General features: G+C 50.2%; 1 protein-coding gene across 7 annotated transcripts in view; it reads left to right on the top strand.

Moving 5' to 3' along the window:
- PTPRG (protein tyrosine phosphatase receptor type G) overlaps window positions 1–27,244 on the top strand; it is a 684,348-nt gene that overhangs the window by 584,268 nt on the left and 72,836 nt on the right. For 6 of the 7 annotated variants that reach the window (XM_045807506.2, XM_045807511.2, XM_087866886.1 and 3 more), the window contains 3 exons: window positions 1,909–1,958; window positions 3,710–4,487; window positions 17,967–18,099. In XM_045807506.2, coding sequence (XP_045663462.2) covers window positions 1,909–1,958; window positions 3,710–4,487; window positions 17,967–18,099 — 961 coding nt within the window. The remainder of the gene's footprint in view (window positions 1–1,908; window positions 1,959–3,709; window positions 4,488–17,966; window positions 18,100–27,244) is intronic. The other variant, XM_045807508.2, reaches the window with a different exon arrangement.

Raw genomic sequence — 27,244 nt, 5'->3', positions numbered from 1 at the left:
TCAGGATAAGCAGGAAATTGGGATTTTTAGGTTGAAGGCTGTTGCAACAAATTCAGTTTTTAAAAAAGCTTGCAGGCCAAACAAAAAACTATGTCAGTCATTGCCACGTCTGGTTTGGGTAAAAACTTACAACAGGTACACATATTATTTGTTTTGGCATTTAGCCTTTTTTTTTTTTTTTTTTTTTTTTTTTTTTTGCTGATTTTTCAGTGCCATGTATGTATAGGAAGTAAACTTTTAGTTTATATAACTACTGGTTTTTGAGATAACCACAAAGAGGCAGTTGTTGTTTTTTTTATGATACTGTTTCCCATTATTCACAATAGCGAAGCAACTGAAATGTCTACTGACAGTGCATAAACAAATGTGGTGTATGCATACAACGGGACATTATTCAGCCTTGACAAGGAAGGAAATTCTGACACATGGTCCAGCATGCATGAACCTCGAAGACATTATGTGAAATGAAATAAGCCAGTCACATAAAGACAGTTATGTGTGGTCCCACCTCCATGCAGTAGCTGCAGGAGTCAAACGTATAGAAGGAGTGGGGGAAAGGGGGAGATGGGAGATTATTGCTTAATGGGTACAGAGTTTCCATTTTGAAAGATGAAAAAGTTCTGGAGATTGGTTGCACCACAACGAAAATATACTTAACACTACTGAGCTGCACACTTCAAAGTACTTAAGACGGTAAGTTTTATGTTCTGTGCATTTTGCCATAATTAAACTTGTTTTTTCAGTTATACTGTTTACAATACTAGCATATGGCCAAGGAAAACTGCAAGAAGGAGCTAACACCAGAACGAGTATTATGTGGATCATATAAGAATTTGACCATTTAGAGCAATGATATCTTACAGAGTTTCAAAACTTAAGTAGAAATAAAATGGATGACAATACAGAAAAGGTGAGGCAGGCAAATAGAGTTAAATTATTATACAGTTCTTGGGTTTTTAGCAAGTGGTCAATGTGCTAATTTAAGGTAAACTATAGTAAATTCAGGATTCATATTATAATGACGGAATGGATAATATAAGAAATTATAAACAAAAACATAATAGGTAGGGGGGTGGCTCGATCAGAAGAGCATGTGGCTTTTGATCTCAGGGTGGTGAGTTCAAGCCCCATATTGGGGGTAGAGATTACTAAAAAAATAATGAACTTTAAAGAAAGATAAGAAATAAGAACGGTGGAATATTATGACTCCACTTCTGTGAAGTTCAAAGATGGAGAAAACTCTAACAGAGGTCAGAATTGTGGTTACCTTTCAGAAAGGTGGGGTAGGTATTGAGTGCGACGTATGCACACCTGCTGGGGTCCTGGAGAACATCCCTCTGTGTCTCGGTTCGGCTGGTAGTCACACAGGTCTTTACAGAGAAAATGAATGGGACCATACACTTAAGATTTGTATATTTAGGGGCGCCTGGGTGTCTCAGTCATTAAGCGTCTGCCTTCGGCTCAGAGCATGATCCCGGCGTTATGGGATCGAACCCCACATCAGGCACCTCTGCTGGGAGCCTGCTTCTTCCTCTCCCACTCCCCCTGCTTGTGTTCCCTCTCTCGCTGGCTGTCTCTATCTCTGTCAAATAAATAAATAAAATCTTAAAAAAAAAAAAGATTTGTATATTTGTTTATGTAAGTGTGCACTTCAAAACAGAAAAGCATAAAAATTGAAAAAAAAATTGAACTAATAGCTTAAGACAAGAGCCAGCAAACTATATAGTATTCTTAAAGTTTTTAAATGATTCACGAGCTAAGAAGGGTTTTACATTTTTAAATAGTTGGGAAAAGTTGGCATAGGAATACTATCTCGGGACATGCAGAAATTATATGTAAAGCTTAAATAAAGTTTTGTTGGAACAACAAAAAAGGTATATTGCTTACAGTGTAATTTCTTTATTTCAGCTAATACTACTCGAATATTCCAAGGGACCAGAATTGTTAAAACAGGAGTGGTAAGTAGCAGATGGTAATTGCTTTGTCGTGGCCTGTGGTTAATTCACATGCAGTTAAAACTGTCACCACCAGGTGGCAGTATGATGTTGTTAAACTGCTCTTGAAGAGGTGAAAATACAGAAACAATTACATTTCTCACTGTTTATAATTCAATATGTTATGAAATGTAGCTGTGCAACAGAGTTAAAGCAGTTGCGTTATACTGTGTAATTCTTATCAAGGTAAAAACTCTCCAGATTTTAAATTATTTATCATCTGTGGGATCATACAGTGTTGGAGTACTCGCAAAGGAGTGGAAAAGGTCTCTTTCAAGCCCTTCATTGGACGTATGCTAAAGTTCAAAGGCTGTCATTTCCCAACATTATGTGGATTTGCAAATTGCTGGGGCCTCAATTAATATCTAACCTTTGCCATTTCTAGTGTAACTAACAATCGTAATATTAATCACAGTATTGGGGTAACAGTAGTTGCCTAAAATTTACAGGCATTTCCTGGGTTTTAAGCACAGATTATTTGATTATTTTATTTACTCCTGGCAACATCCCACAAGATTGATGTTACTATTGTTCCCATTTTACGGATGAGGAAACTGAGGCCTAGTGAGTTAAAAGTAATGTACTCAGCATCCCCCAGATAGGGTTGTCAACTCAAGCCCGGACCGTCTGACTTCTCTGTCTTGGGTGCCTTATCTTATGTGGCATTTGGCATTTCATTGACCAACTTCAACACCTAACATTTGCTAACTCGACCGTTCTTAAACTACAAAGTTTCCCAACTACAATATGGTGATAATGTTATAAAATCAAAGTTGTTCTGGCTGTGTTGTTTTGAACCATTGAAGTGATGGGATGGAACTCTGGATTCTGTATACCAGGTTAGAAGAACTAAAATTAAGTGGATAACTTGGAGCAACATTTCTTGTTTTCCCCAAGGTACCATATGTGGCTCCCACACATAAGCCCCAGTTTAGTATGGTGGGAAGAATGAGCTGAGGCTCACACACAGGCAGCCCTCTCTCCAGCCCTTAACATCTCTGTGCCTCGGTTTCCTGACCTGTAAAATGGGGTGATGATCCTGCATGCCTCCGGGCTAGGGTGGGAAGGCCCGGCACACAGTTAAGTGGAATTCTTCCTGTTGGCGTATACATGGGCATAGATCTCACCGTGGATAGACCCAGAGACTCCGGAAGTTGTGGCGGCTGTCAGTCAGTTCCCAAAGTGTGCGGTGTTGAGTGTGGCTCCTGCTTCTGACCCTGCGGCTGCAGACATGGGTGGCCCCTCCGGAGGCCTGTTCTAGACCTAATTGCCGTATGCTCTCCACGAGGGCCACTGGTATATGAAAAAGTAAGGGCCCCTGTCTCTTCCAGTGTCACCCCAGGATCGTTCAACCATCCAGTGTTGCCAGTTTATTACTTAGTTGATATTGTTTCTACGCCAGCTTTAATGGTACTTACTTTTTTTTTTTTGACACTTGGCTTCCTCCTAAGCAGTAGCGGTGAAAAGTTGGGTTTGATATGCTAGTTAAAATTTTTAATGCACTCAAAGTAATTGTAAAAGCATGAAGACCAGAGGTGGTCACCTCGTGTTGGCTTTGGCACCATTCTTTGAGAAAGCCTGGGAGGAAAATGAAAGATTAGTAAAACCCATTAAGGGTCATAACCAGGGCCTGTTTCCCAATCCTGATGACTGACGCCACTCTGCTTTCTCTTCTGTCCCCCCCCCCCACCCCCTTCCCGGGTGACCCTTTGAAGCCCACGGCGTCTCCCGCCTCGTCGGCCGACATGGCCCCCATCAGCTCGGGGTCTTCTACCTGGACATCCTCTGGCATCCCCTTCTCGTTTGTCTCCATGGCGACTGGGATGGGCCCCTCCTCCAGCGGCAGCCAGGCGACCGTGGCCTCAGTGGTCACCAGCACGCTCCTGGCCGGCCTGGGGTTCAGTGGCGGCGGCATCCCCTCCTTCCCCAGCACCGTGTGGCCCACGCGCCTGCCCACGGCCGCCTCCGCCAGCAAGCAGGCCGTCAGGCCCGTCCTGGCCACCACGGAGGCCTTGGCTTCCCCGGGCCCCGACGGCGACTCAGCACCGACCAAGGACAGCGAGGGCACCGAGGAAGGGGAGAAGGATGAGAAGAGCGAGAGTGAGGACGGCGAGCGGGAGCACGAGGACGAGGGGGAGAAGGACTCTGAGAAGAAGAAGAGCGGGGTGACCCACGCTGCCCAGGAGCCGAGGCAGGACGAGCCCACCCCCACCCCCTCATCTCCCAACAGGACTGCCGAGGAGGGTGGGCATCAGACTCTGCCCGGGCCTGGGCAGGACCGCACTGCTGTCCCCACGGACCGGCCCGATGACGCGAGGGATGCCCGCCCTGGCCTGGACTCCGGCTCGGTCACCTCCACCCAAGTGCCCCCCACAGTCACAGAGGAGCGTTTCGAAGGGAGTGATCCCAGGAGGCCCCAGATGCCATCGAAAAAGCCCGTGTCCCGAGGGGACCGATTTTCCGAGGATAGCAAATTTATCACTGTTAATCCAGGTAAGTGGCCCAGTCCTCGTCTGAGGCTCTCCATGCCGCCGTGAGCCGGCTCGCCCTTTAAAACAATGGGACGGGAGATGAGACTCCAGAAAGTGCTTAATATTCCTAGAAATTGTGTATGTCCCTGGCGTAAAAGGTGCATGTGCGTGTATCTGTCTATCTTATTCTAATAAGAATAACCTCCTATATTGTCCTTGGAATAAGATCCGCTGTGGTATTTGTTTCCTGACAAAATCTACTCGCCTCAGAATAACTCTAAGGATTTAAACTACACAGTGAGGGGCGCCTGGGTGGCTCAGTTGGTTAAGCAGCTGCCTTCGGCTCAGGTCATGATCTGGGGGTCCGGGGATGGAGCCCTGCCTTGGGCTCCCTGCTCAGCAGACAGTCTGTTTCTCCCTCTCCCTCTGCCATTCCCCCTGCTTGTGCTCATTCTCTCTCTCTCTCAGATAAGTAAATAAAATCTTTAAAAATAAGTAAACTACACAGTGAAGCAAATGAACAAAAGAGGACATCGATCTTAAGAAATCTCTTCATTAAGATCTCATTCCTTATTCACTCGCTCGGCGCCTGTGTGTAGGGAATGTTCGGTGCTGGGCACGGCGGGTGCCACGCCGGGGAGCACAGCCCCTGCGTCTTGAGGCTTGCCACCTAAAGGACATAGCGCTGGGGACCCTGAGCTAGTGCGCCCTCCGGGAAGCCGGGAAGCAGGGCGGTAGCCAGCGAGCGAGCAGGTGGGCTGGCTAACCGGGAACCCAGCTGATGACGTTGAACACGGTGCGCGGTAACAGGAGAGCAGCAGGGTACTGATGAAGAGAATCGTGACGAGGGCAGACCCATCTTCACGAACGTCGGCCGACCTGGGGGAGCGACCTGCACACTGAAACCAAACGTAGGAGGTGCTCCAGAATGGGGAGAGCTGGTGTTAGCCCCCGTCCTCGCCCGAGCAAGGGGGCTGCTGTCCCAGAGCCCCGTGTGCTGTATGCATTACCCAGCGTATGGATGGCGAGACCAGGGCGTGGCTGGTCTGGCCTCCGCCGGGAAGGGGTCCCTGTCACTCTGACCCATTCTGATCCGTCCCTCTCTCCTGCGCTCAGATCCTAGCGAACCATCCTGAGAGTCTCTGCGAGGCAGCCGTGAGCGTGAGGGGTTGTTATTGTTGTGAGGGGTTTTCTTAATAAGAAATTCTTCTTTTTGCCAGACTACAAGATGTTTAGCAACAATTTTTTTTGCATCTAAGCTGTTGTGGAGTTATAAGAGTGCAAAAAAAAAAAAAAGCAACTGGTAAATATTTATTTGCTTTTGCACTTGTAAACATTAAAATTCATCTAAAGCTGAGATCTCGTATGTTAAGATACAACTTAGAATAAATTTTCATGTTTTGAATTACGTTCCTCCTTAAAGCTGGTATGGACTCGTTTTTTGAAATTTGGGTTTCCTATGGGTGTTGCTCAGTCTGTCCTGGTTTTGGGGAAAGGTGTAGAGTAGCTTTCTGTGGAGTTGAGTGAAGGAAATATCGGGCCGCTTATAAAGCTGTTTGAAGCCATGCAACATGAACGGTGACATTTCCTCTAGGAATTACTGTGAGACAGTAGGCTTTCTTGTATTTGAAGATGCTAAAGAAATATTTATGGAGTACCCACCGTGCACTAGGCACCGCACAAAGCATGGGGAATAGAACACAGATCAAGGCAGGCTCCCGTTCTCCGGGGGTTTATGTTCTTGTGGGGGAGCTTCAGGATATTCCCGTGCACGAGTGGTGGGAAGCGTTATGGTTGGGGAGGGGGGCAGTGTGGCATCGAGTGGTCAAGGAATGGCATTTGAGCAGAGACCCAAGTGGTGAGGAGGTAGCCAGCCACGTGGAGATCCTTGGAAGAGTATTCTAGGCTGCAGAAGGAATAGCAGGTCCAGAGACCCAAGGTGGGGATTCATTTGGAGTGGCTGAGGAGCGATCCCAAGGCCAGTGTGTGTGGACCCTAGAGAGTCGGGAGGGGGGATGGGGGTGAGTTCCCAGGTGGGCAGTGCTCAGACCAGGAGGGGACTCGTCATCCATGCTGAGGATTTGATTCTAACTGAAATGGAAAACCAGTGGTGGATTTCAGCGGGAGACTCGCTCATCTGATTAGCCTTTTTCAAAGACCACTCGGGCCTCTTTGTGGAGATTATACAGGGGAGGCAGGAGTGGACACAAGAAGCCCAGTGAGGAGGTGATGGCTGTGATGGCTTGGACCTGTGGTGGTTCTCCAAAGACCAGTGGTAGACCTTGTCGAGATTGAGTTTCAAGCTTGAGCGGCTCTGATTGTGGACTCAGACTCTGGTAAGGTGGTCTTCTAGCCTGTTCCTCCGAAACACTTCTTTGCCCCTACTTCTGACAAAGGTGGCTGTTGGGAGCTTAGGTTGGGAGTGTTCATACCTCGCAAGACTAGAGTGCAGTGCGGGACCTGGGCCTGTTCCAGGTGGGAGGCAGTGAGTCACTGGGATTGGAGTCGATTCCAGGGAAAGGGAAACACTCAGTGAACCCTGGGGATTTGCAGCCCAGGGCGTGTGGGTCTCCAGCTTCAACCGTCAGGCATCCACGTGTGCCATCTTGGCACAGTTGCTCCTAGAGTCAGGTCACCCCCGTAGCCACTGCCCCTTACTCACTCTGCTTCCTCAGGCGGTCTCTGCTCAGCGTTCTCATCTGTAAAGTGGGGATAACAAGAGCTCTCGGTGCAGACGGGGGTGCAGATAAATGGGAGTCACCCTTGCTGTCAGTCACAAGGAAGGAGGAGCTGTCTGCAGCCCAAAGGCCACGAAATCACAATGGTGACCGTGAGGAGGCCCCTAGTGGGTCTTTCTTTTGTACTCCTCCGTGGACATTAAGGAGCATGCCAGGACTCTGGTCCCCAGTTAGCTGGCATTCAAAATGCCCCCCGGCAACTGTGCTCTATCCCCAAACTGGTAAACCAGAGCGACTCCCTCACCACGTTCATCTAGTGTGAAGGTTCATGTCTCAAAGCCTTGTGGGCCATCGGGCTCTGCCGAGACTTGCCGAAACTTGCCAGCCCCGCCAGGTAGCACAAAAGCAGCCAAAGTAATATGTAAGTGAGCGAATGTGGTTGAGTTCCAGCAAAACGCTGCATATAAAACCAGACAGTGGGCCTGGTTTGATCTGCGAGGCAGCGCGTGCCGACCCCTGGGTTAAGCGAAATACGTGTGTGCTTGTTAGTTAAGGAGGGATATGAGTGACTCGAGGGTAAAATTCCCCAACCCCACATCAGTCCGTGATCCCCACCGCCTCGCTTCGCTTCCAGCCCTTCTAGCCTTTCCCCATCTGCCTCCTCCAGCTTGGCATTTACTTTTTAAATAAAGCCTTCATGCTGCTGGTGGGTTATTTTAAAGACTTTGCATGTACGTTTCTTTAAATCTCATTTCGTTTTCTTCACAGTAAGTAAACAATTATTTTAATCAATGTTTAGCCTTTTTTTTTTTTAAGAGGGAGAGAAGGTATTGAGGGGCAGAGGGAGAGAGAGAATCTCGAGCAAACTCCCCACTGAGCACAGAGCCCGACATGGGGCTCAGTCCCCAGGACTCCAAGACCATGACCTGAGCCGAAATCAAGAGTCGGATACTTAGTCACCCAGGCGCCCCTATATTTAGTCTCTTTGAAACAAGCATTCATGTTTAAAGTTACAGACTATGTTATGTTTTGACCAGCATCTCCAAAAGGCTTGTTTTAAATTCCTTGATGTTTGGTAACCTCTTTTTAAGTCTCGTGAGTAGTAGTAATCCACAAGGAAGGAGTCCTCCTGTGGGAGAAGCAGCGAACTACAGAAAGCAGACAGGTGGTGTCACTGAGAGAAGAGGGCCATGTGATGGACATTAGGGAGGACTGAGGACCACAGCAAACCAGATGCACGTGTCTTTTCTAAAGAGGACAGCCTCACTCAGTTCCCCTGATTGTAGCCACTGAAGATGCCTCGCGAGGCAGAAACCCAAGTCTGTGTGGCATCTCCCAATTTTTAAATGAATCCCAATTTTTAAAACATTTTCTCTTTTTTCTTTCTTTCGTTTTTTGTTTTGTTTTCACGTACGCCAAACTAAACACATCCCTGGGCCGGGGAGGTAGGAACCACTGGTACTTGGCCTTGACTGTAGAGTTGATTGCGATAGTTCCAGCTGCTCTGGAAGCCGATGGGAAGGATGAGAGGCCTCCATGCAGCCACTGTGTCTGTTTGCTAACATCTGCTAGTGTGAAGCCCTCGACGGGGCGTGTGGCACATGGAAATCCGCCCTGGCCCCTCTCTTAGGAGCCACAGGCAGCACATGGTGCAGGCACCCCCAGGAGCCAGTTGATACAATAACATGTTCTTGGGGTGGTATGCACGACCGCAGACCCTAGCGGAAGCATTTCAGGGTGGGCATGGTCTCTAAAACAATCATTTAGTGCTACAGTTTTCCGTTTTCATTTTCTCAAATCAGGGAAAGTCCTTTCTCAGACTGAATCCTGCTCAGAATCCCAGTATATAAACACTCCTTCCCTGAGTGCTTACAGCTGCTCCTTTCCGTCAGCCCTGAGTCAGGTGCTTACAGGATGGTCCAGTTCTGGGCTCAGCCTACCACAGTCTCCCGGCCTCCTTTTGTTTGGACCTGAGCTAAGAATGGTCAGAGTCAGTTCATGGGGCCTCCTGTTCTGGTGTTTTTTTGTTTTTTAAGATTTATTTATTTCAGAGGGAGAGAGAGAGACCGGGGAGAGGGGCAGAAGGAGAGGGAGAGAGAGTCACAAATGGACTCTGAGCTCAGCACAGAGCCCGACATGGGGCTCGATCCCACGACCCTGAGACCATGACCGAGCTGAAACCAAGAGTTGGTCGTTTAACCTGCTGAGCCACCCAGGCGCCCCTGCTGTTCTGCTTTGAGCCACAGTGGAGGGCGCTAAGCTCCGCCACCCCACTCCTTTGGCAAACCCTAAGGTACCCCTTTGAAACCCTCGAGCTCTGAGGAACCCACCTTGAAAACCTTTGATTGTGGAAACAATAGCAGTACTGAGTAACATTTGTTCCGTGCTGGTGTTGCCTGTGCTAAAAGCCCAGCTGTGTGTCTGTAGTCCAATAGCACCCCTGTTCAGGCTGTGCTGTCCTTGTTGTCTTTGGCCAGTGAGGGAACCAAGACTCAGAAAGCTAAGAAACATGTCCGGGCAACACAGGGCTCCAACACACGCCCCGACTGCAGAGTCCAGGGGTGTCCTCCCCCCACGGTGCTGCTGTCCTTCTGCTTTGGGCTTATTCCCCGAGCGGGCAACACAAGACGAGATTTCAGATGACATGTTACTTATCAAGTGACTATTTGAATGTGTGCTTTAGAAAAAATAGTTTTCCGCTTATGGCACAGGTTCTCAGCCAGAGAGGAATTTGTCCCCCTCTCCCCAAGGGCATTCGGCAATATCTGGAGACATTTCTGGTGGCCGTGCCTGGGGAGGGGCTGCTCCTGGCAACTAGTTGGGTAGAAACCAGGGATGCTGTTGAGCACAGACTAGCCCCCCACAACCAAGACCAGCCTGGTCCCAAGTGTCAGCGGCGCTGTGCTTGAGAAACTCGGATTTATCCTGTTAATATAAAGTTTCCTTTTCCAAGTTCACTTGGACAGAAATAAGTGCTAGGACAGGTTCGTGAAGACGGCAGAAATCATGAATGGGATACTCAGCCAGAGTGTGTGGAGGTGGAGGGAAACGTAGGTGCTGTATGTAAAATAAATTATGGCAGGCATTTGGACTCTCCAAAGCAGTTGGCAGCCAGGGCTAGTTTTGTGGGTCAGGTTCCCTTTTTTGGAGGTGTTTTTTAGATTATCCCGCCTGTCCCTGTTCTTGGCTGTCCTCTTCCTGGGAGGGTCAGAAAGCATCGGCTGGGAGTGGCTCGAAGGAGTTGTTCAGTGCTGGCGTGGTTTAGTGTCTGCTGAGAAAGTGTCTGGGCCCTTGGAAGTTTCCTTCCCCCCCCACCCTCTAAGTGATCTTTGAACTAGGACAGAGTCTGTATCTCTTGGTATGGGAAACCAGACCCCACTGAGAACAAGCAGAACATTCCGTGAAGGCTGGGGTCAGGCGTTCAGGTTGTCGTATGTATTTGACGTAAGACAGTGTACAGGCTCTGTCCCCGCTGATGGCCAAGCCACACGATGTTGCAACCAAGTGTCTATGGTGGCAGTCAGGACCAGCATATTTATAGGGCTTAGAATGAAATTGGGATTTATCAAACACCTTCAGTTTCCTGACGCCTACTTGAAGTAGACACGGCAGACTGTTTGATTGTCTGAGTGTGATGAGGGGAGCTCTCCGTGAAGGGGTAAGGAGTGCTTATTCCCAGGAACTCCAGGTGGTAATATAAATGAAAACACACGATGCTCCAATCCAGCTCAGGCACCGTAATGGGAGCCCAGAGCCCGTGGCCCCTTGCAGGAGAATATACATGTTTGTAACTGACAGTCGGGTCTCTGCCACCATGCTTTAGGTAATGCCGGGACGCCAGAAAAATAAAGGCAAATTTTGTGGCCCTGTGAAAAGCCAGCCACCTTCTCACTTCCCACCTGCTTGGGGGGCTACCATGCAAATGACAAAAGCAAACAGAAAATAACAAACGTTGGCGAAGATGTAGGGCATTTGGAACGCTTGCGCACTGTTGGTGGGAATGTAAAATGGTACAGCCGCTGTAGAAAACAATATGGTGGTTCCTTAAAACACTAAAAATAGAACTACCATATGATCCAGCCATCCCACTGCTGGGTGTCTCCCCAAAAGAATTGAAAGCAGGGTCTCGAAGAGATACTTGTGCGTTCACGTTCATAGCGGCATTATTTCCAGCAGCCGAGGGATGCACGTGTGGGTTGTTACCCAAACAGCTGAACGGATGAATAAGATGTGGTCCGTACATACAGTGGGATGTCATTCAGCCTCGGGAAGGAAGAACATTCTGATACACGCCACAACACGGATGAACCTTGAGGACGTGATGCTTGTGAAATAAGCCAGTCACAGAAAGACAAATACAGGATTCCACTTGCATGAGGCGCCTAGAATCGTCAAAGTCATGGAGGCAGAGGGAGAAAGGTCGTTGGCAGAGGCTGTGGGGAGACGGGTTATGGTTTAACGAGTATAGACTTTCCATTTTGCTGGTGAAAGACAGGGTCTGGAGATTGGTTACCCAACAGCGTGAATACACTTGACGCGACTGAACCACCCCTTAGAAACGGTGAGGACGGTAAGTTTTACGTGTTTTTTTAACCACAGTTTTTTGGGTGGTGGTGTGTTTTTTTTGTTTTTTTTTTTAAGCAGCCGTCTTAATTCACGGTTTGTGGGTGGTTTTTAAGGAATGGTGTTACTCAGAACAAATGTCGTCAAGTTGCCCGCAGTTGAACCCGGCGTGTGTCCTTCTCTCGATCTTTCCTGAACAGTGAAAGCGTGCCGCTTTCTCCTACTCCCGAGAGTGGTCTCTTGCATGCAGGCTCGTTTTAGTCTTGACGGCGTAGGGGTTGTTGTCCTGCAGCAGAAGCTGGGTCCTCACCGTGCGGTAGGAAGCGTTTCAGATGCATCCATCTGATACATCACTGCTTGTAGCATTTCTAGTACATTGTACTCCGTTTTTATTTGCTTCTACTGGGATGAGAGCCAAGCCAGTAAAAGGCAAACAGCATTAATTCAGTGATGACATATGCCACTGAAAACTGTTTTTCTTTTCTTTTTTTTTTTTAATTTTTTTTTTTTTTAAAGCAGAATGGAGGCACTTTACTCAGATTCTGTTGGATGCTGAAAGAAAAGCTGGGAGGAGGAGGGGATGTGGGGAAGGTCATTCATCCTTGCTTCTCTCCTGCGAATGCTCAGAGCAGGTTAGTTCGCATCTTGCTCTAAGTTTTATCTGGAAGACGTTTCAGAAGGAGGCTCATTTTCTGAGTCCCAGCTCTGGCTGGCCTCCCTCTTCTTACCTTCCCAGGAGCCCTTTATTGCAGCCGTGGGGGTGGAGGGAGAGGTGGGTGTAAGTTGTTACCCCCATCCCATTTCATCCTGGCACACATGGACCAGGGAGATGCAGCTGTGGAAAGAGTATGGAAAAGGTCCAACCAGGTTCACTGAGGGAAACGGCCCCCATCGTATGGTTGGAGCGATAGCCTGGTTAATTGCTAATTGCTTGAAAAACAAAATCTCTTTAAAAATAAGTATTGAATTAGCAAAGGTGCCTTGTCCAGAAGCAGCTTCTTCTCTTGAGCTAGGTCAGTGATTTCAGAATCCCGGTCAGGAGTTTCTTAAACCGAATTCTTGCTTTTGATGACGAGCCCTTGTGAAGGGACCCAAGTCCATTTTGTTCTGCTCATTCCTTGGGTCAGAGTGCCCCCCAGCAGCCTGGAATTAGATGGGCTAGAGGGAGCTGCCAGCAGGGTCAGGGGTGAGGATGGTAGGTCTGGTGGGTGACATTAGGGAGCAGCGAGGACTGTGGCAAACAAGGGACACATGCCCTGTCAGAGCAGAGTATGCTGCTGGGTTCCAGCTGATGTTTGCCGTGTGGGAATTCAGGCCAGCCTTGCCAACTCCAAACATTGCTGGTAGGCGATTCCATTGTTGGTTTATGTGAACTCTATTGCCTATTAATGTTGGCAGCTACCTCACAATCTAATAATAATTAGTGGGGGAGGGGTGCCAAGCCAGGCGCACGTGTGGGCTGCCAGTTCACACAACCCATGGCGGGCAGGAATCGAAAGCTCGTTCTGCTGGGAAAACCAGACCATCTGGACAATCAGAGATGGAGATGAGAGGAAAAGCTCCATTAACTCAAAGGTCTGGACTTACTCTGGTGTCAGGATTTGGGCATCGGGGAGGGGAGCACGCCCTCCGGGAACTGGGCAGCCAAGTTCTCCCAGGAGGCAGCTGGGTTACAAGTGAAGCTCTGAGTGAAAGGGAGCTGCTCCCAACAATCGGGAGTGCTCATTGTACCACACTGGTGGCACCGGTGCCTGGTTCCATTGGAAGGAAGAGAAGAATGGACTCTCTGGGTGCCTCGTCGGTGTCAGGCACTGTGCTTAATACTGCTCAGGCCAGCTTCAGAAGAGTGGGACCTGTGCTCAGAAGGCCCTGTGCTGGCCTCCACGCTCTGCTGTCCCCATCTTGAGACTCTTTAATAGCTTGTGAACAGGAGGCCCCCTGGTTTCATTTTGCATCTGGTTCTGTAAGTTACGTGGCCGTAATTTGCACAATCTTCTTCACCGTGGATGATCTCATTTACTCCTTATAAGTCCCCTGAGAGGTGAGCATCATCATGTCTCCCTTTGGTAAAGGAGGGACCAGGGGCTCAGAGATGGGCAGTCACTTACCCAAAGCCACACAGCCAGCAGGGCCTGAGCCAGAGTTTGTCATCCGGTCTGCTTGGCCCTGAAGCGCATGATGTTGGTTGTACCGAATAGTTCATAGTATGTTCCAGTCTCTGGAGGCCTTCACATGGGGAGGATTGTCGGGGGACTGAAGGTCCAGGAGCAGGCGAGTGTATACCCAGCCCAGGCAGCATGTTACATGTGCCTAGTAGTTCCTGGCAGTTCACCGTTGTATCACACTTGCTCCTCCGAGGGCCTGCCGGGCCCCAGACTGAGTCGGGCAGCAGGACGGGCGTTTCTGAAGGACAGGTATAATTGAGTGTGACGTGTACAGTGAGGGGAGTGCACGGTGAGGGTGTGGGTGAGCGCGAGAGTAGGTACCAGCACCGCTCAGCGCCAGGCACATCTTCCCATTGAATTTTCCCACCATCCCTATGAAGCAGGGTTTTTTATAGAGGAAGAACTCCAGGCCCAACTGATTCAGGTTATTGGTTGAAAGTCACATAGAAAGTGGCAGAGCCAGGATTTGAACCTGTGATCTGAACTTGACTCAGCCCTCCAGAGATAGCACAGCCTGAAGCCTTGCTACGGAGAAAGCAGCCCCGAACCAGGATTGGGGGGGTCGATGGGAGCTTCTGGGGACAGGGTGGGAAGGGCATTCCTGGCAGTGGGGTGACAGGGACAAAGGCCAAGATGGGGGACCCACCGTGGCCCAGCATGGTCACTGGTTGGATGGGTGTTCCTGGAACACAAGGGGTGGGGAGCCGCAGGAGATAATGGGAGGCCTCGTTGTCCCTGAGAGCAGCACGGAATTCCTCAGGAGAGGGACAGGAGCAGCATTCACGTGGTTGTGTGCAGACGCGATGACATTCCAGGCTCCTAGTACCGTGAAGTCAAAGCAGGACCGGGAACGCAACGATGAAATCTACTTTGTCATGCCTCACATGGACATCCAGCAGCGCTCGTGTTTTTGCCTGGCCTCGGGCGAAGCCCCGGGCAAAGCCAGTGCCTGGTGGAACCGTGTTTTCTTAGGTCTGTCATGCCTCGAGGTGTTGCTGATGGAGGGTCACTTGTCCACTCCTTCAAAACCAAGGTCGCCCACGAGCACTGGGAAATGTTAGAGAAATGCCTCAGTCTTGCATACGCTGAGGTCGCCCCGAGCCCGGCCCCAGGCGCACCGTGGCTTCCAGACCCATCTGCACACCATGCTGTCCTCTGGCAAGTGAGACCGGAGGCTCCCCGAGAATCTGATGAAAACCTGCACCCTCGCTTTGTGGGGGCCCAGAGAGGGACAGACGTAACGGCCGACACATGGGATTTCTGGGGCCATGGAATATGCCATTGACCCTCACAACTAGACCATGACTCCTAAGTCCCAGACATGCTGGAATGGCCGCTGTTTGCTGGTTTTCGGATGGCAGAGATCGCCTAGAGCTGGTGTTTCCAGTGACTGTTTAGAGAGATGGGTGTGAGGGGCTCCTCTGGCCAAGGGTCCTTTCCAGTGCTTCGGGATGAGTAGGGCCTGGAGTTTGCATTCTGCCTCTGCCCCTGCCCGTCTACCATGTTAGTAGACAGGTAAGAATCCTCTTCTGTCAAGAGACAGGGAGAGGGGCGCCTGGGTGGCTCAGCTGTTAAGCATCTGCCTTCGGCTCAGGTCATGATCCCAGGGTCCTGGGATCGAGGCCCTCATCGGGCTCCCTGCTCGGCGGGAAGTCTGCTTCTCCCTCTCACATTCCCCTTGCTTGTGTTCCCTCTCACTTTCTCTCACTGTCAAATAAATAAATAAAATCTTAAAAAAAAAAAAAAAGACGGAGAAAAATAAGACATTGGGAGTCCCCCAGTATGCCAATGCCTCGCAGGGTGGGTACCGAATTCACTGGACATGTAGCCCGTAATGTCAGTGCTCCTGCCATAGTTTCCATTAACAGGACCTTCCAGTCCTTCAGCCCTTCCCAGCCATCAGCCGGATAGCTGCCTGGCTGGGCTGCCCCCTGCTGGAGCCCAGCACGATTATTCTCATTTGTAACTGCTTCTTCTGGAGCTTTGCTGTTAAAACATTAGGTCAAGGGGAAGAATTGTACATCTGATCTCTTAAGCCTCAGCTTCCAGCGCTCTTGGGACTAGAACCTCTTCTACTTCAGCTTACAGGGCCCTGGCGGATGTGGCCTCTCCTACTCCATCTTGGTCTCCCCTTTCTCATGCTCTCTGTCCAGAACACACTTCTTCCCCTGCACTCAGCCTGGCTGACTCCCCTTCACCCTCCAGGTACCCGTGTCAAGGAGCCGCCTCTAGAACCGCTAGGCTAGGACAGCTCTTCCCGCTGTGCGTAGCCCTTGGGCTGTATCCGTGGCATCCCATTCATCCTATCCTAACTCCTTGTTCTAGCGTCTGCCTCTTCCCTTCCAGTGATTCCCACCCCCCAGCACAGGGCTGTCTCTGCCTGACGTCCTGCCGCCTCCCCATCCCCTAGCACCGTGTCGGGCACACACTAGGGACTTGGCAAATAGCCATCTAATGAGAAACTGTGGAGCAAGAGGTCAGGAGCAATGGGCTGGCACGGTTAGGAAGATACTTTATAAACCGTGAAGTGCTGTGTTAATGGTGTCTCATCAGAGTGTGCCTGCCTGCCTGCCTCTATCTCCTTACCCGTGAGCTGGCCTCCGTCTGGCCCCGTGGGATGCCCGGACTGTGCGTGAAACAACAGAGGTGATCAAAGGAAGCTGGAAGAAGCCGGTGAAAAGCTCTGTAACACGCTTCTTCATTACTCAGGAGTCTTGCCTCTTTACAAATCCGCTCCCAGGGCCAATTATTTCCTTCCTGGTCAGCCCATCTTCTCCGCCTTGGAAACCCAGTCTGATGAGCCCCGTGTGGAAGCCGCCCTGCAGAGGGACACTCTGGGCTGGCGGAGCGCTGGCCTCGTTTTTGCTGAGCGCAAGGCAGCCTGCAGCCAGCTGTAGGCTCTTCCCGGGGCTTCTCCCCTCGCTCACATCTAACCTTCGCTTTCTCGCCACCTGCCTCCCATGATTGTCCGTGAGCACCCCTGCCCTTCCCAGCCCCGCTCGGCATCCATAGGAGCCTCATCTGCACCACCTGGAGATTTCCAGGCATCTTCCGCGTGGTATAAAGGAGAGTAGGTTCCTTCCGGAGGCTCCTGGGGACTTGGGACGCTCCTCGGGGCCTGCGAGAGCCAGAGGAAAGAGCTGCTTGGGTAAGAGGTACCTGCGGACCAGAGAGAATCCCGGGTCGCTTCAGACTTGCCTGTGAACCTGTAGACTGGCTGCTCTTTAGAGGCGGACGTGTGCTGGGAGCAGAGCAAGGCATGGCTTCCTCGCTCCGGTTGTCTTTGAACTTTTAGAAGGATGGGGGTGGGGAGGAATGGGATAAGAGGGAAAGCTGGAGACGCAGGCTCTCCAGAGTCCGGCGGGTGGGAACTGCTGGGCGGAAGCATCTCGGTGCTCCCGGTGGACTGTGCTGTAATGGAGTCTGTGAGTGGCTGGCTGGGACTCCAGGGGGGAGAGCTGCTGCCCTACCTGGAGTCCCCTGCCCAGCCCCACCCTTGCCCGGGAGACTGGGAGCCCCGTCTGGATGATTGTCCCACTACGGCTTTATCTTTTAGGGAGAGGTGCTTTCCCCAAACAGAACTGGGTGCTAAGCAGGCGAGGAATAGAACCGTTGCTGTCCCAGCTGGTTATCTTAGCAAAAGCCCTCCTGCCCTCCCTCCGGCCTTGGCGCTGGCGAACCTGAGCAGCTCCCAGCCACCTCCCACCGCTCCAGTCCCTTTCCAGACGCCAAGTGTGATTTTTGCATTCAGACTTGAGCCCATTTCTTCAGTGTATCCAAAACCTGCCCCGGGTCATACTGTTCTTGGAGTGAAGCTGATATCTCTCTCTGTGCAGCTCTCTGAGAGAACGTCTTGCCCTGTATCTGTGCGTCCAGCCCCCTGGCAATTAGGGAATAAGCCTCGCTTGGGTGGGGACTCGGTGGGAGATGGCGCCCACCGCCGATGGCCCCTCTTGTCCTAGGGCAGCCAGAGCAGGCAGCTCAGTCCTCAGGAAACCACCCCAAACTGGGACGGAGCTCTGTGTCTTCCTCCGGCCCCCCGCTCCCCCTCTCCACTGGCCCCTGTCCTCTAACTGCCACGGTTTCTCTTTGCAGCAGAAAAGAACACCTCTGGAATGATAAGCCGTCCTTCTCCAGGGAGGATGGAGTGGATCATCCCTCTGATTGTGGTATCAGCCTTGACCTTCGTGTGCCTCATCCTTCTCATTGCTGTGCTAGTTTACTGGAGGTGAGTAAGCCAGGCTGCACCTAATAGGGGGGAAGGGGGGGCTAGGTCCTGCTGTAAGCAGGCTGCCCGGGGTGGGGCCTCTCATTCGTAAAGCTGAGGCAGCTGGAGTGGGTCTAGGGTCACCACCTGGGGGATCTGCTTTATCTGGAAGCAGCTGGTAGGCGAGAGCCATGATGGAGGAGCTCCTGAGATGGCGTGCCGAAGGAGATTTTGCTTGGGGATCCGGGACATCCAGGTTCAGACCCCAGCATTGGTACTTGCCGGATTCAAATCCCATTCCCACCTGAAGCTTTCGTTTCTGAACCTGCAAAATGAGTGTATAACTTTCCCAGCATTTCCACCTTCTCTGGGGCCATGTTTCACTTTGTTGTGTCTGCATAATGACCCTTCTTGACTTTAAGATGTCTGTGAAAGCCTTTTGCTGAAAATCAGATGATAGGGAAACATTTAGCACATTATGTGGCATTTAATACACGTAATATAGATACAGCTGATTTTTAAGTCCTCCCTGAATTATCATTGCCCTTGAACTGGTTCTCACTGTTCCTCCTGGGAAGCCTGTTTGCAGCTTCTGTTTAAAAGTTCTGTTTTCCAGCTGCATTCTCTGAGGCAGCCTAACTGAATGAGGCAGGCTGGACCTCTTGGTTGGCCTGGCTACCTTTACCTCTCCGACTACTGTGGGACGCTTCTGCCCTTGAACGAGCTTCCTCCATGGTGAACAAGTGTCCTATCCCCATCCCATGCTTTCTTCTTGCCATTCACTCAGTTAATTTTGACTCCTATTATGTTCCAGGCAGTCTTACCTCCTGGAGCTTACTTTTTAGTGGGGGAGACCAGCAATAAACAAAGCCCATAAGTAAGATATGTGATACTTAAAGTGATGGTAAGTGTGTAATGGAGAAAACTAAATCTGGAAAGGGGAGGGGCCGTCTGGGACTTAGAGCTTCCGTAACTACTCGGAATATTCAACCTAAGTGGCAAGTGATATTTGAGCAAAGACCTAAAGCAGGAGGGAGTCAGATGGGCTCCACTGGGGGCAGGTGACAAGCAGAGGAAACCACATGTGCAAAGGCCCTGAGGTAGGAGTGTGCCCGGCACGTTTCAGGAATAGTGAAAAGGTCAGTGTGGCTGGAGCACGTGAGCATTGGGGAGAGGGGTAGGAGAGAGGATCAGGAAGAGATGGGGTAGAAGGGAGTCGTGTCCTGTACAGCCTCGTGGGCTGCTGTGCATATATCGCCTTTCACCCCGAGATAAGTAGGGTTTGCTACAGAAGTGTGTTGTGATCTGACTTCTGGTTCACCTAGCTGTTGTGTTGCGAAAAGCCCGAAGAGGATAGGGCAGCAGCAGAGCAAGGGGAGCTGGACTTGACGAGTCCAGAGGAGGTGATGAGGGGGCAGCAGTGCAGGCAGTAGGAATCGGTTGGATTTAGACATATTTTGAAGGTGGGATTGACGGGATCTGCTGGCAGAAAGGCTGTGGGTCCCTGGGCCCATTCTCCATTCAGTAGAACCAGGGAATAAGGAAGGGTTCATCTCTGGCCTCCCCAGGTGTCTGATGGCCCCTGTAGCTGTGTGAATACAGCAGGCCAGCTAGATCATGAAAATCTTGGTGTTTGGGGGTGAGTCACCTCCCTGTTGTGCCTTCCCTAGAACAAAGTGGTTTGCAAACAAATGCTGGTCTGGAGCCCACTGGAAAATGGGAAGCTGCCTGACCTGGGTTTAGCTGAGCACACGGAACTAACAAGGTCTGCACACTCCTCTCTTGGCTCTGCTCAGTACCGTGCGTGCGTGCGTGTGGTTTTAGTGGCAGACCCTCCTCACGGAGGAGCAGAGAGGGTGCGCAGCTGCCCCCAGACCGGACACTGTTGCTAAGCAGCCCTGGTGTGAACCAGTTCCTGCCCTAAGCAGTCGTAGCAAAAACCTCAGGACTGTTTCTGACGGGCCCAGCTTGGTCCTCTGCCTCCCCACCGCCCCCCCGCCCCCCCAGACAGCTCGCTGGGAGCAAGGGCTGTGTGGCCCGGTGTCCGTGGAGACCAGGCCGGCCAGAACATGGGTGTTGACACTACAGGCTACACAGAGGGAGGGCCTGTGGAAAACAGTAAAGAGAACTTTGAGACCTTCCATTCGAGATGTGTTTTCCTATTAGAAAATGACAACTGCATATACTTTTGAAAAACTCGGTTTGAATAGAAAATGTTTTGTTTGTTTTTAGTTGTTAGTCACCATACAAGTACATCATTAGTTCTTGATGAAGTGTCCCGTGCTTCCTTGTCTGCGTGTAACACCCAGTGCTCCGTGCAACACGCGCCCTCCTTACTACCCGTCACCGGGCCAGCCCATCCCCCCACCCCCTCCCCTCTAAAACCCTCAGTTTGTTTCCCAGAGCCCACAGTCTCTCATGGTTCGTCTGAAAATGTCTTGAATAATACTTGATGTGTTTAAAATCTATGATGGTTAGATATACCTACCAGTTGGTATGTACTCAGAGCTTGATTTAAAGTAACCAGAAGTTTGAACGTAGTGACCTGTGCACACGAGCGTTCACTAGACTCTTCCTGCCAGCCCGCAGAAGGGAATAGGAGCAACACTGTTACAGATGAAGGAAGTTAAAATTAGCATTAGGACAGATGAGCTGGCTAAGCAGGAGAACGGCCGAGAGGAGATAAGGACTCTTTCTGTCCAACTTTTTTGTTTCTTATTAATGTGCAAGGAGGAGGCGTTGGGGGGCTCACAGAAAATCGCTAAGTGCGGAAGAGACGTGCATGTCCCGTTGGCGATGTGGTTTTGAAGCTAGGACCTCAGTGCTCCTCTTCTGCCTTTTGAGGCACAGCGAGAACAGATGATTGCCAGACAGACTTGACATACGTAGAGCATTGAGGCAGATCAGAACCTTCTGGATTGTGTCCTTGGGGGCAGGCCAGGCACCTGGGGGTTCAAACAGCTCACTGTGGAGGCCATTTCTGCAACCGAGGGCAGACCCTTTGCAGCTCTCCTGGCTCCTGAGTGTGTTGAGAGTCCTGCCATCAAATGAATTTGTGAAACAGTAGAAATGAAACCTGAGCTCTCGGATTTCTTTTTCTCCACCAGTGTCCCCTTGTGCGAGGATGTTCATGCTTGCTAATGTTTCCTGAGTCTCTTTTTAAGTGCCGGGCACCAGGCCAAGTGCTCGGGTACCACCATCTCCTGTGATTGTCCGAGTAAACCTTAGGACAGGTACTATTATCCCATTTAAGAACAAGGGACTGGAAGCTCCTGGAGGTGCTGTAGAAAGTGGCGGACCCAGGTTTTGAACATAGGACCTCTTCACTCTAGAATCCATAACCTTTTTGAAGCACCAAGATGCCGGTCTCCCACCTCCATACTGTGAAAGCTGAGCATGACCGACGTTCAGCAAAGTCAACCGGAGGTGGGATTAGTGGGCCTGTTGTGCCACCGCCTGCCTGTGAGCCTCCCCTGCTAGCTGTGACCAGGGAAGGTGAAGGACCAGATGTTTGTTGAAGGCCCACTCTGGACTAAGCAGTGTGCAGTGATCGCATCCACTGTGTTGGAATTTACAACAATCTCTTTCAAAGTGCCTTAAGCACAAGGAGGGGAAAATGGGCTGATTCATGGAGCGGAACACTTTGGAGCATCAGGCCCAGCTAGACGGGAGAAATGGAATGAGGACAGCAGGGCTCGTGTTGTGTTCCTGTGTTTGTCTCCCTCTTCGTCTCCCGGGTCTGTTGTCCCTGTGTTGGCTTTTCTCTTCGGCCCTCTGTTTCCACATGGTGGCCTCTGGCCCATGTCAGACCTACATCCTCCCATCCCAGCAGAGAGGGAATTTCTCTTCCATAACAGTTCCATTTAAATCCCCCAGATGGTGTTTCTTACAACAGACTCAGGTCATTGATTCACCCCTAGAACCTTCTGGAACAGAGGTATTAAAGACTTTGGTCAGGCCTGGCTCTTCGATTAACTCTGGAGCCCAGAAGTGAGGTCTTTGCCATCGCAATCCCCATGGACTAAAACTGGACAAGGGATATTTTCCCAGAGGACCCTCAAAACCCAGAAAGGTGACCGGATGCAGGTGTCAGGCAGACAGAAGCAGCCAGCACCAGCTCCAAAAAAAAAGCTGGGAAATTAGAATGAGGAGGAGAGGGATTTCTGCTGAGAAAAGAGAATTCAGACTTGGATAGCAGAGAATGACCCATGCGAGTAGTAGGAAAGAAACAAGGTAGGCACCTGAGCTCAGCCTGGTCAGCCTCGGATTCTTAGTGAGGACTCGGGTGCCATGAATGCATGGAAAATTGGGGGCCCCTTCCAGTCTCATCCCAGCTGTAGGATTATCAGAGTGCCTACAGCAGTCGACAAGTGTTGTGTTGTTGAAGAAATGATAAAGCTGTTTCTTCTGTTGCTTGGGTGCGGGACCCACGTGCAACTTCCTCTGTTCATGTGCTGCTTCTGTCGCACCTGCCACCCATCACGCTGGGCCTGGGGATTTGGGGGATAAGCTCCTTTCTCCCAAGGTCCTTGCAGCCCCCTGGGGGAGGCAGACGAGTACATAAAATCGAGTATAGAGGATGTTTGGAGGATGAAATCCAAGCTGCTTTGCTAGCACAAAGGTAGGGGCAGGATCAGGGGAAAGCTGCTTGGAGGGCTGATGCCCCAGCTGGGGCTTGGAGAGCAAGCAGCTGGACACTAGCGAAGAGGGTGCACAGGCAAGGGGCTGGAGAGAATCGGGCCGCTCATAAGCAGGGACCCGTGGAGACAGCAAGAGCCAGATCCTGAAGGTCCTGGGTGCCGCCTAAAGGGAAATGAAGCTTACCCCAAGCATGATGGAAAGGCATACAGGAACCATGCTACAGAAAGACAAGAGGAGAAAAAGGCGGTGCTGTGTAGAGGTGAGGGGGCAGCCCAGGCCAGCCCCACCGTCACTACCCATAGCTTCAGAGCAAGTGTCGTTAGCAGGGGTGAGTTCTTCCCAAAGGGGTGCGAATGGGTACTTGGGAGGTAAAGCAAAAGCAAAACTTCTTTTATAGGTAAAGCACAGGTATGTCGCACGCATGTTACTGGTGGGACAGTTTTACGGGGGGGCAGTGACTGGGAAGCGGTGTATGAAGGCCCCTCAGGAAGTGTGGCGTCGAGGTGAGCACCGGGCGCCGTGCGGAAGTGTTGGATCCCTGTAGTGAACGCCTGAAACAGAGAACCCTGCATTCCATTCCCTCCCTGGAATTAAAATAGAAACTTTAAAAATGGCCCCTTAGGAGAGGTGCCGGGGGGAAAAGGACGGAGAAACTGGGTCTTTGACAAACCGACTTCACCACCTTCAGCTTCTCCAGCTGCAAAACAGTGAAGAAATGTGCCCGCCGGGCTCCCATGAGGAGTAGGTGTCTGCTACGGGAAAGGGTGATCCCAGGGCCTGGCAGGTGGTAAGCAGTGATCGCTGGGTTATCCCTGACGTTAGGGGAAAATCACATTTTAATTTTGGGTCCTGGTGTGCCTGCAAATTTGTTCTTCGATAACCTCAGATTTACAGCCCTAAACGAGCGCTGTCCCCAAAATGTAACCCGTGTATAGCTGTACACTTGCCAGTCATGTGTCCTTGCTCCAAACATTGCTTAAAAATAGCTTTTGGAAGTTCCTTCTAGAGTTCATTCTTTTGACCATCAGTAGTGCCAAGTATTTATCCTAGAAATAGCTGAAAGTCACGTGTTCGGAGCTAACTATAGCATAAATATAGGTGAACCAACTGAGAAGAACCACTTTGGGCCAAAAAAGGACAGGTTAATGAAATGGGTTCCAGCGATGCTCCCAGTGGGCCTCGAGGCCATTCCAGAGGAACATCCCTAAATAGGTTAGAGACATGACTGACCCAGCACCCACCCCACTTTGAAGCCCAGTGGTCAGCCTCAGTCACCGAGGATCGGGCTGCATTAGCTGCTGCAGACGCACCCCAACATCCAGCAGTGGCCTCACCACACGAAGTTTCTTTGTCACTGTGGGGAGTCTGCTAGAGCTGGGCAGCCCTCGTGCACCTGCAGCTTCTTTCTGGGACCCGTGTCTCCCAAATGGCTGCTGCAGGGGTCGAAAATCAAGGAGGCGCTTCGTTCTCAACCGCACGACCCAGAAGTGGAATCCCTCAGTACCACTTGCTCACTGTGGGCCAGAGATGGTCACACGGCCCCAAGGACACATGCTAAGGTGGAGAGCACACAGGTATTCCTTGAGTGGCTGGAAGTACCCTTAAGAACTCAGACCACTGGCATCATTTAGCAAAAGTAGGTTTCCTTAAAGGAACACCTTTGCAGGTCCATCCGTAGAGGAGTCTCATTACTTCACATCTGGCCCAAACTAGAAAATACGGTAGGGACCTCTTCCCCCCCATTCCCCGACTAGAAGATTCGTAGAGGCCCACTGGGGACTGTTTGAGCAGCATCTTTACAGGCAGCAAAATGGATCTGCGGAAGAAACTTCTTCTTGAGTATCGGTGAGCTCAGATGTTACAGGGAGGAGGTTACAGTTCTTAAGTGCTCCTTGCAAGGTCGGCTTTGAGGGGCTGCAGGGACCGAAATCCTAACCATGCAGAAGTTACCATGAAGCTAGCCGGAAATACATGCAGAATGTTTTGGAGCAAGGGTCGGGGTGGTAGGGCAGCTAAAAAGATAAAATCAATGAAAAATCCATAGTCCCGGTTTGTATCTTTTGCAAAGAGTGCCCTGTGTGTGCTGTTTAGATATTGTAATCCATCTCAACTCTGCGACAGTTCAGAGCTGTAAGAGTCTATAGAGATGAGGGAGAGGCCATAAATCGAATGGTTTTCGAAGTGCGCCATCCTGGCCTTACCACTCAGGATGAAAACAAAATGCACCTTTTGAATTACTACCAGTCAGAAAATGCATTCCAAGAGCTCCAGATCCCGTCTTACCAAGACAAGCTGTTTACATGGCACCCATGTGCTGACGTTCCTGAAAAGACCGGGAGCCACACAGCTGCTGCCACTCAGAAAGAAGAGGAAGATTCTGGAAGGTTTCTTTCTGATGAGCATAACTTGAGGTTGAGGCTGGCAAGGAGCTCGTGCGGGCGGCCCAGTCACTGCCTGGGCATCAGCTTGTGCATTAACTTGTTCTGAAGCGTAGTTTAGCTAGTGCGAGCAGGGCGGCAGCGTCCACTGAGAATTGGGAGTATTGACAAGTCATTTAAAAAAATTTTTCCTGGAATCTGGAGGAACATTGCTTTGAAGGTAGCTCTTTTTTTCTGAGTAAAATTTCACACCTAAAATGACTTCGTTTATCTTAAGGCCTTTGTAGCCAAGAATCTTTTCTGGCATCTTCACCATACTGCGTGTGTGCTTAGCAGATGACATTGTCGCCTAATCAGCATTCAGATCCTAGGAATTACTGCATTTTGCAGATCAGAAAACAAGGCTTGGGGAAATCAGGGGACATGCCCGCATCACATGTTAATCTTTGGTGGATCCTGAATTTGAACCCAGCCACTTTCTTAATCTTTACCTTATTTTGCCTAAATGAGGAGTAGCATGTCTGGAGGCATTTACTTCCCTTCACGGCCTGTTTTGATAGCACGTTTGTTTCAAAAAATTCTATGGTTTGCATTTGCCAAAATCATGCGGAAGAAAACTCTGCAGGGCCAACTATAATTTCAGGGGTTTAAGTTTTGATGCTGAATCAGATAACCTGTATATTATGTCTTATTCCAGCTAATCAGTGCTATAGTACCTTCATGACAAATTGAGCATCTTAGTGACCATAATCCTGGCTTGAAGAACTTTCCAGAAACAGAGCAGCTTTTTTTTTTTTTTTAAGATTTTATTTATTTATTTGACACAGAGAGAGCACAAGCAGGGGGAGCAGCAGGCAGAGGGAGAAGCAGGCTCCCCACTGAGCAGGGAGCCCAATGTGGGACTCAATCCCAGGACCCTGAGATCATGACCTGAACCGAAGGCAGATGCTTAACCAACTGAGCGACCCAGGCGCTCCCCACCCCCATCCCCCGAGCAGCTTTAATTCTCAGTTTCAGATAGGGCTGAGTTAATTACATGGACTCTGGAGCAGAAAGTGGGAAACTCTGAGTGGTTATTGTAACATCTGACCCAGGTGTATTAGTTTGGTATTGGAAGGGTTTCACGATCTGAAATGAGAAATTTATGTCCCCCCTCAGCACATGACTGAGCCATCTGTAAATTCTGTGGCAGATCAGTCAACACCAATTTCCCCTCCTTGGCAGAGAGAAAAAAGGTCTCTTTTACTCCCACCTTTACACTTGGAGAAATTTAGCCATGTGCTGGCATCTCCTCGTTAAGAATGCGATTCACCAAAACAAGTGAGTTTTGTGTATACTGCCTTTTTTTTTTTTTTTTTTTTTTTTTGCTTCCCTGGATGTTCAGTGGGAGACAGTGTAATAAATTGGAGGGGATGCAAACCCCAAATTTGGGGGCAGGGGGAGTATGTTGGTACAGTGAAAGCTCCAGAAAACATACATGTGAATGTCGAATATGGGCATGTGGTGATACCCCTCTTCCTGCTCAAGGAGTGGCTAGCATGTGTCCCCCGTGGAACACGGATCCCTCCTGGGTTCCCACAGAAGCGGCAGTGACAGAGCTGCTGTGAGCCCAGGCACAGGCTCTCCACGCATCTGCTCTAGCAGCCAGCACTTCCAACTTTACTCCCCGACGACTGCATTCAGTCTAAGTCTTTGTCCCCCGCCATCCCAGGGAAGTCACAACGGAGACAGATGCCACTGAGTGCTTTCTCCCGTGCATGTGACCGTGAACAGGTAGCAAAGGGCAAACACTCATCACAATAACCAGTAACTATTGAATTGATACAAAGCGAACGTTCTATTTAATCCTCCTAGCCGGCCTGGGTGGTAGCTAAAGGGTCAGGACTGCATCACCTTCTTCCACAACAGGAATGACTGCCCAGGATCACAGAGCTGGTATGTCTTAGAAGTATTCAAATCTAGGGTTTTGTTTTGTTGACCTGGGACCCTTTATGGCTGGTCTGTTTATTCTTTCCTTAGTTGCTTGTTCATTCAAAGATGTTTTTAAAGCATCTCGTTTGTGCCAGGCAAGGAGACCGAGTTCCTGTCTTCAGGCAGCTTGTAGGCTAATGGGGGAGATGAGCAGGTAAAGAAAGGTAATCCCAAAT

Source organism: Ursus americanus, chromosome 14 (assembly GCF_024610735.1).
Source record: "Ursus americanus isolate L20-20 chromosome 14, mUrsAme1.1.p, whole genome shotgun sequence".
Classification (NCBI taxonomy): domain Eukaryota; kingdom Metazoa; phylum Chordata; class Mammalia; order Carnivora; family Ursidae; genus Ursus; species Ursus americanus.
This window is presented reverse-complemented; position numbering and strand designations above follow the sequence as displayed.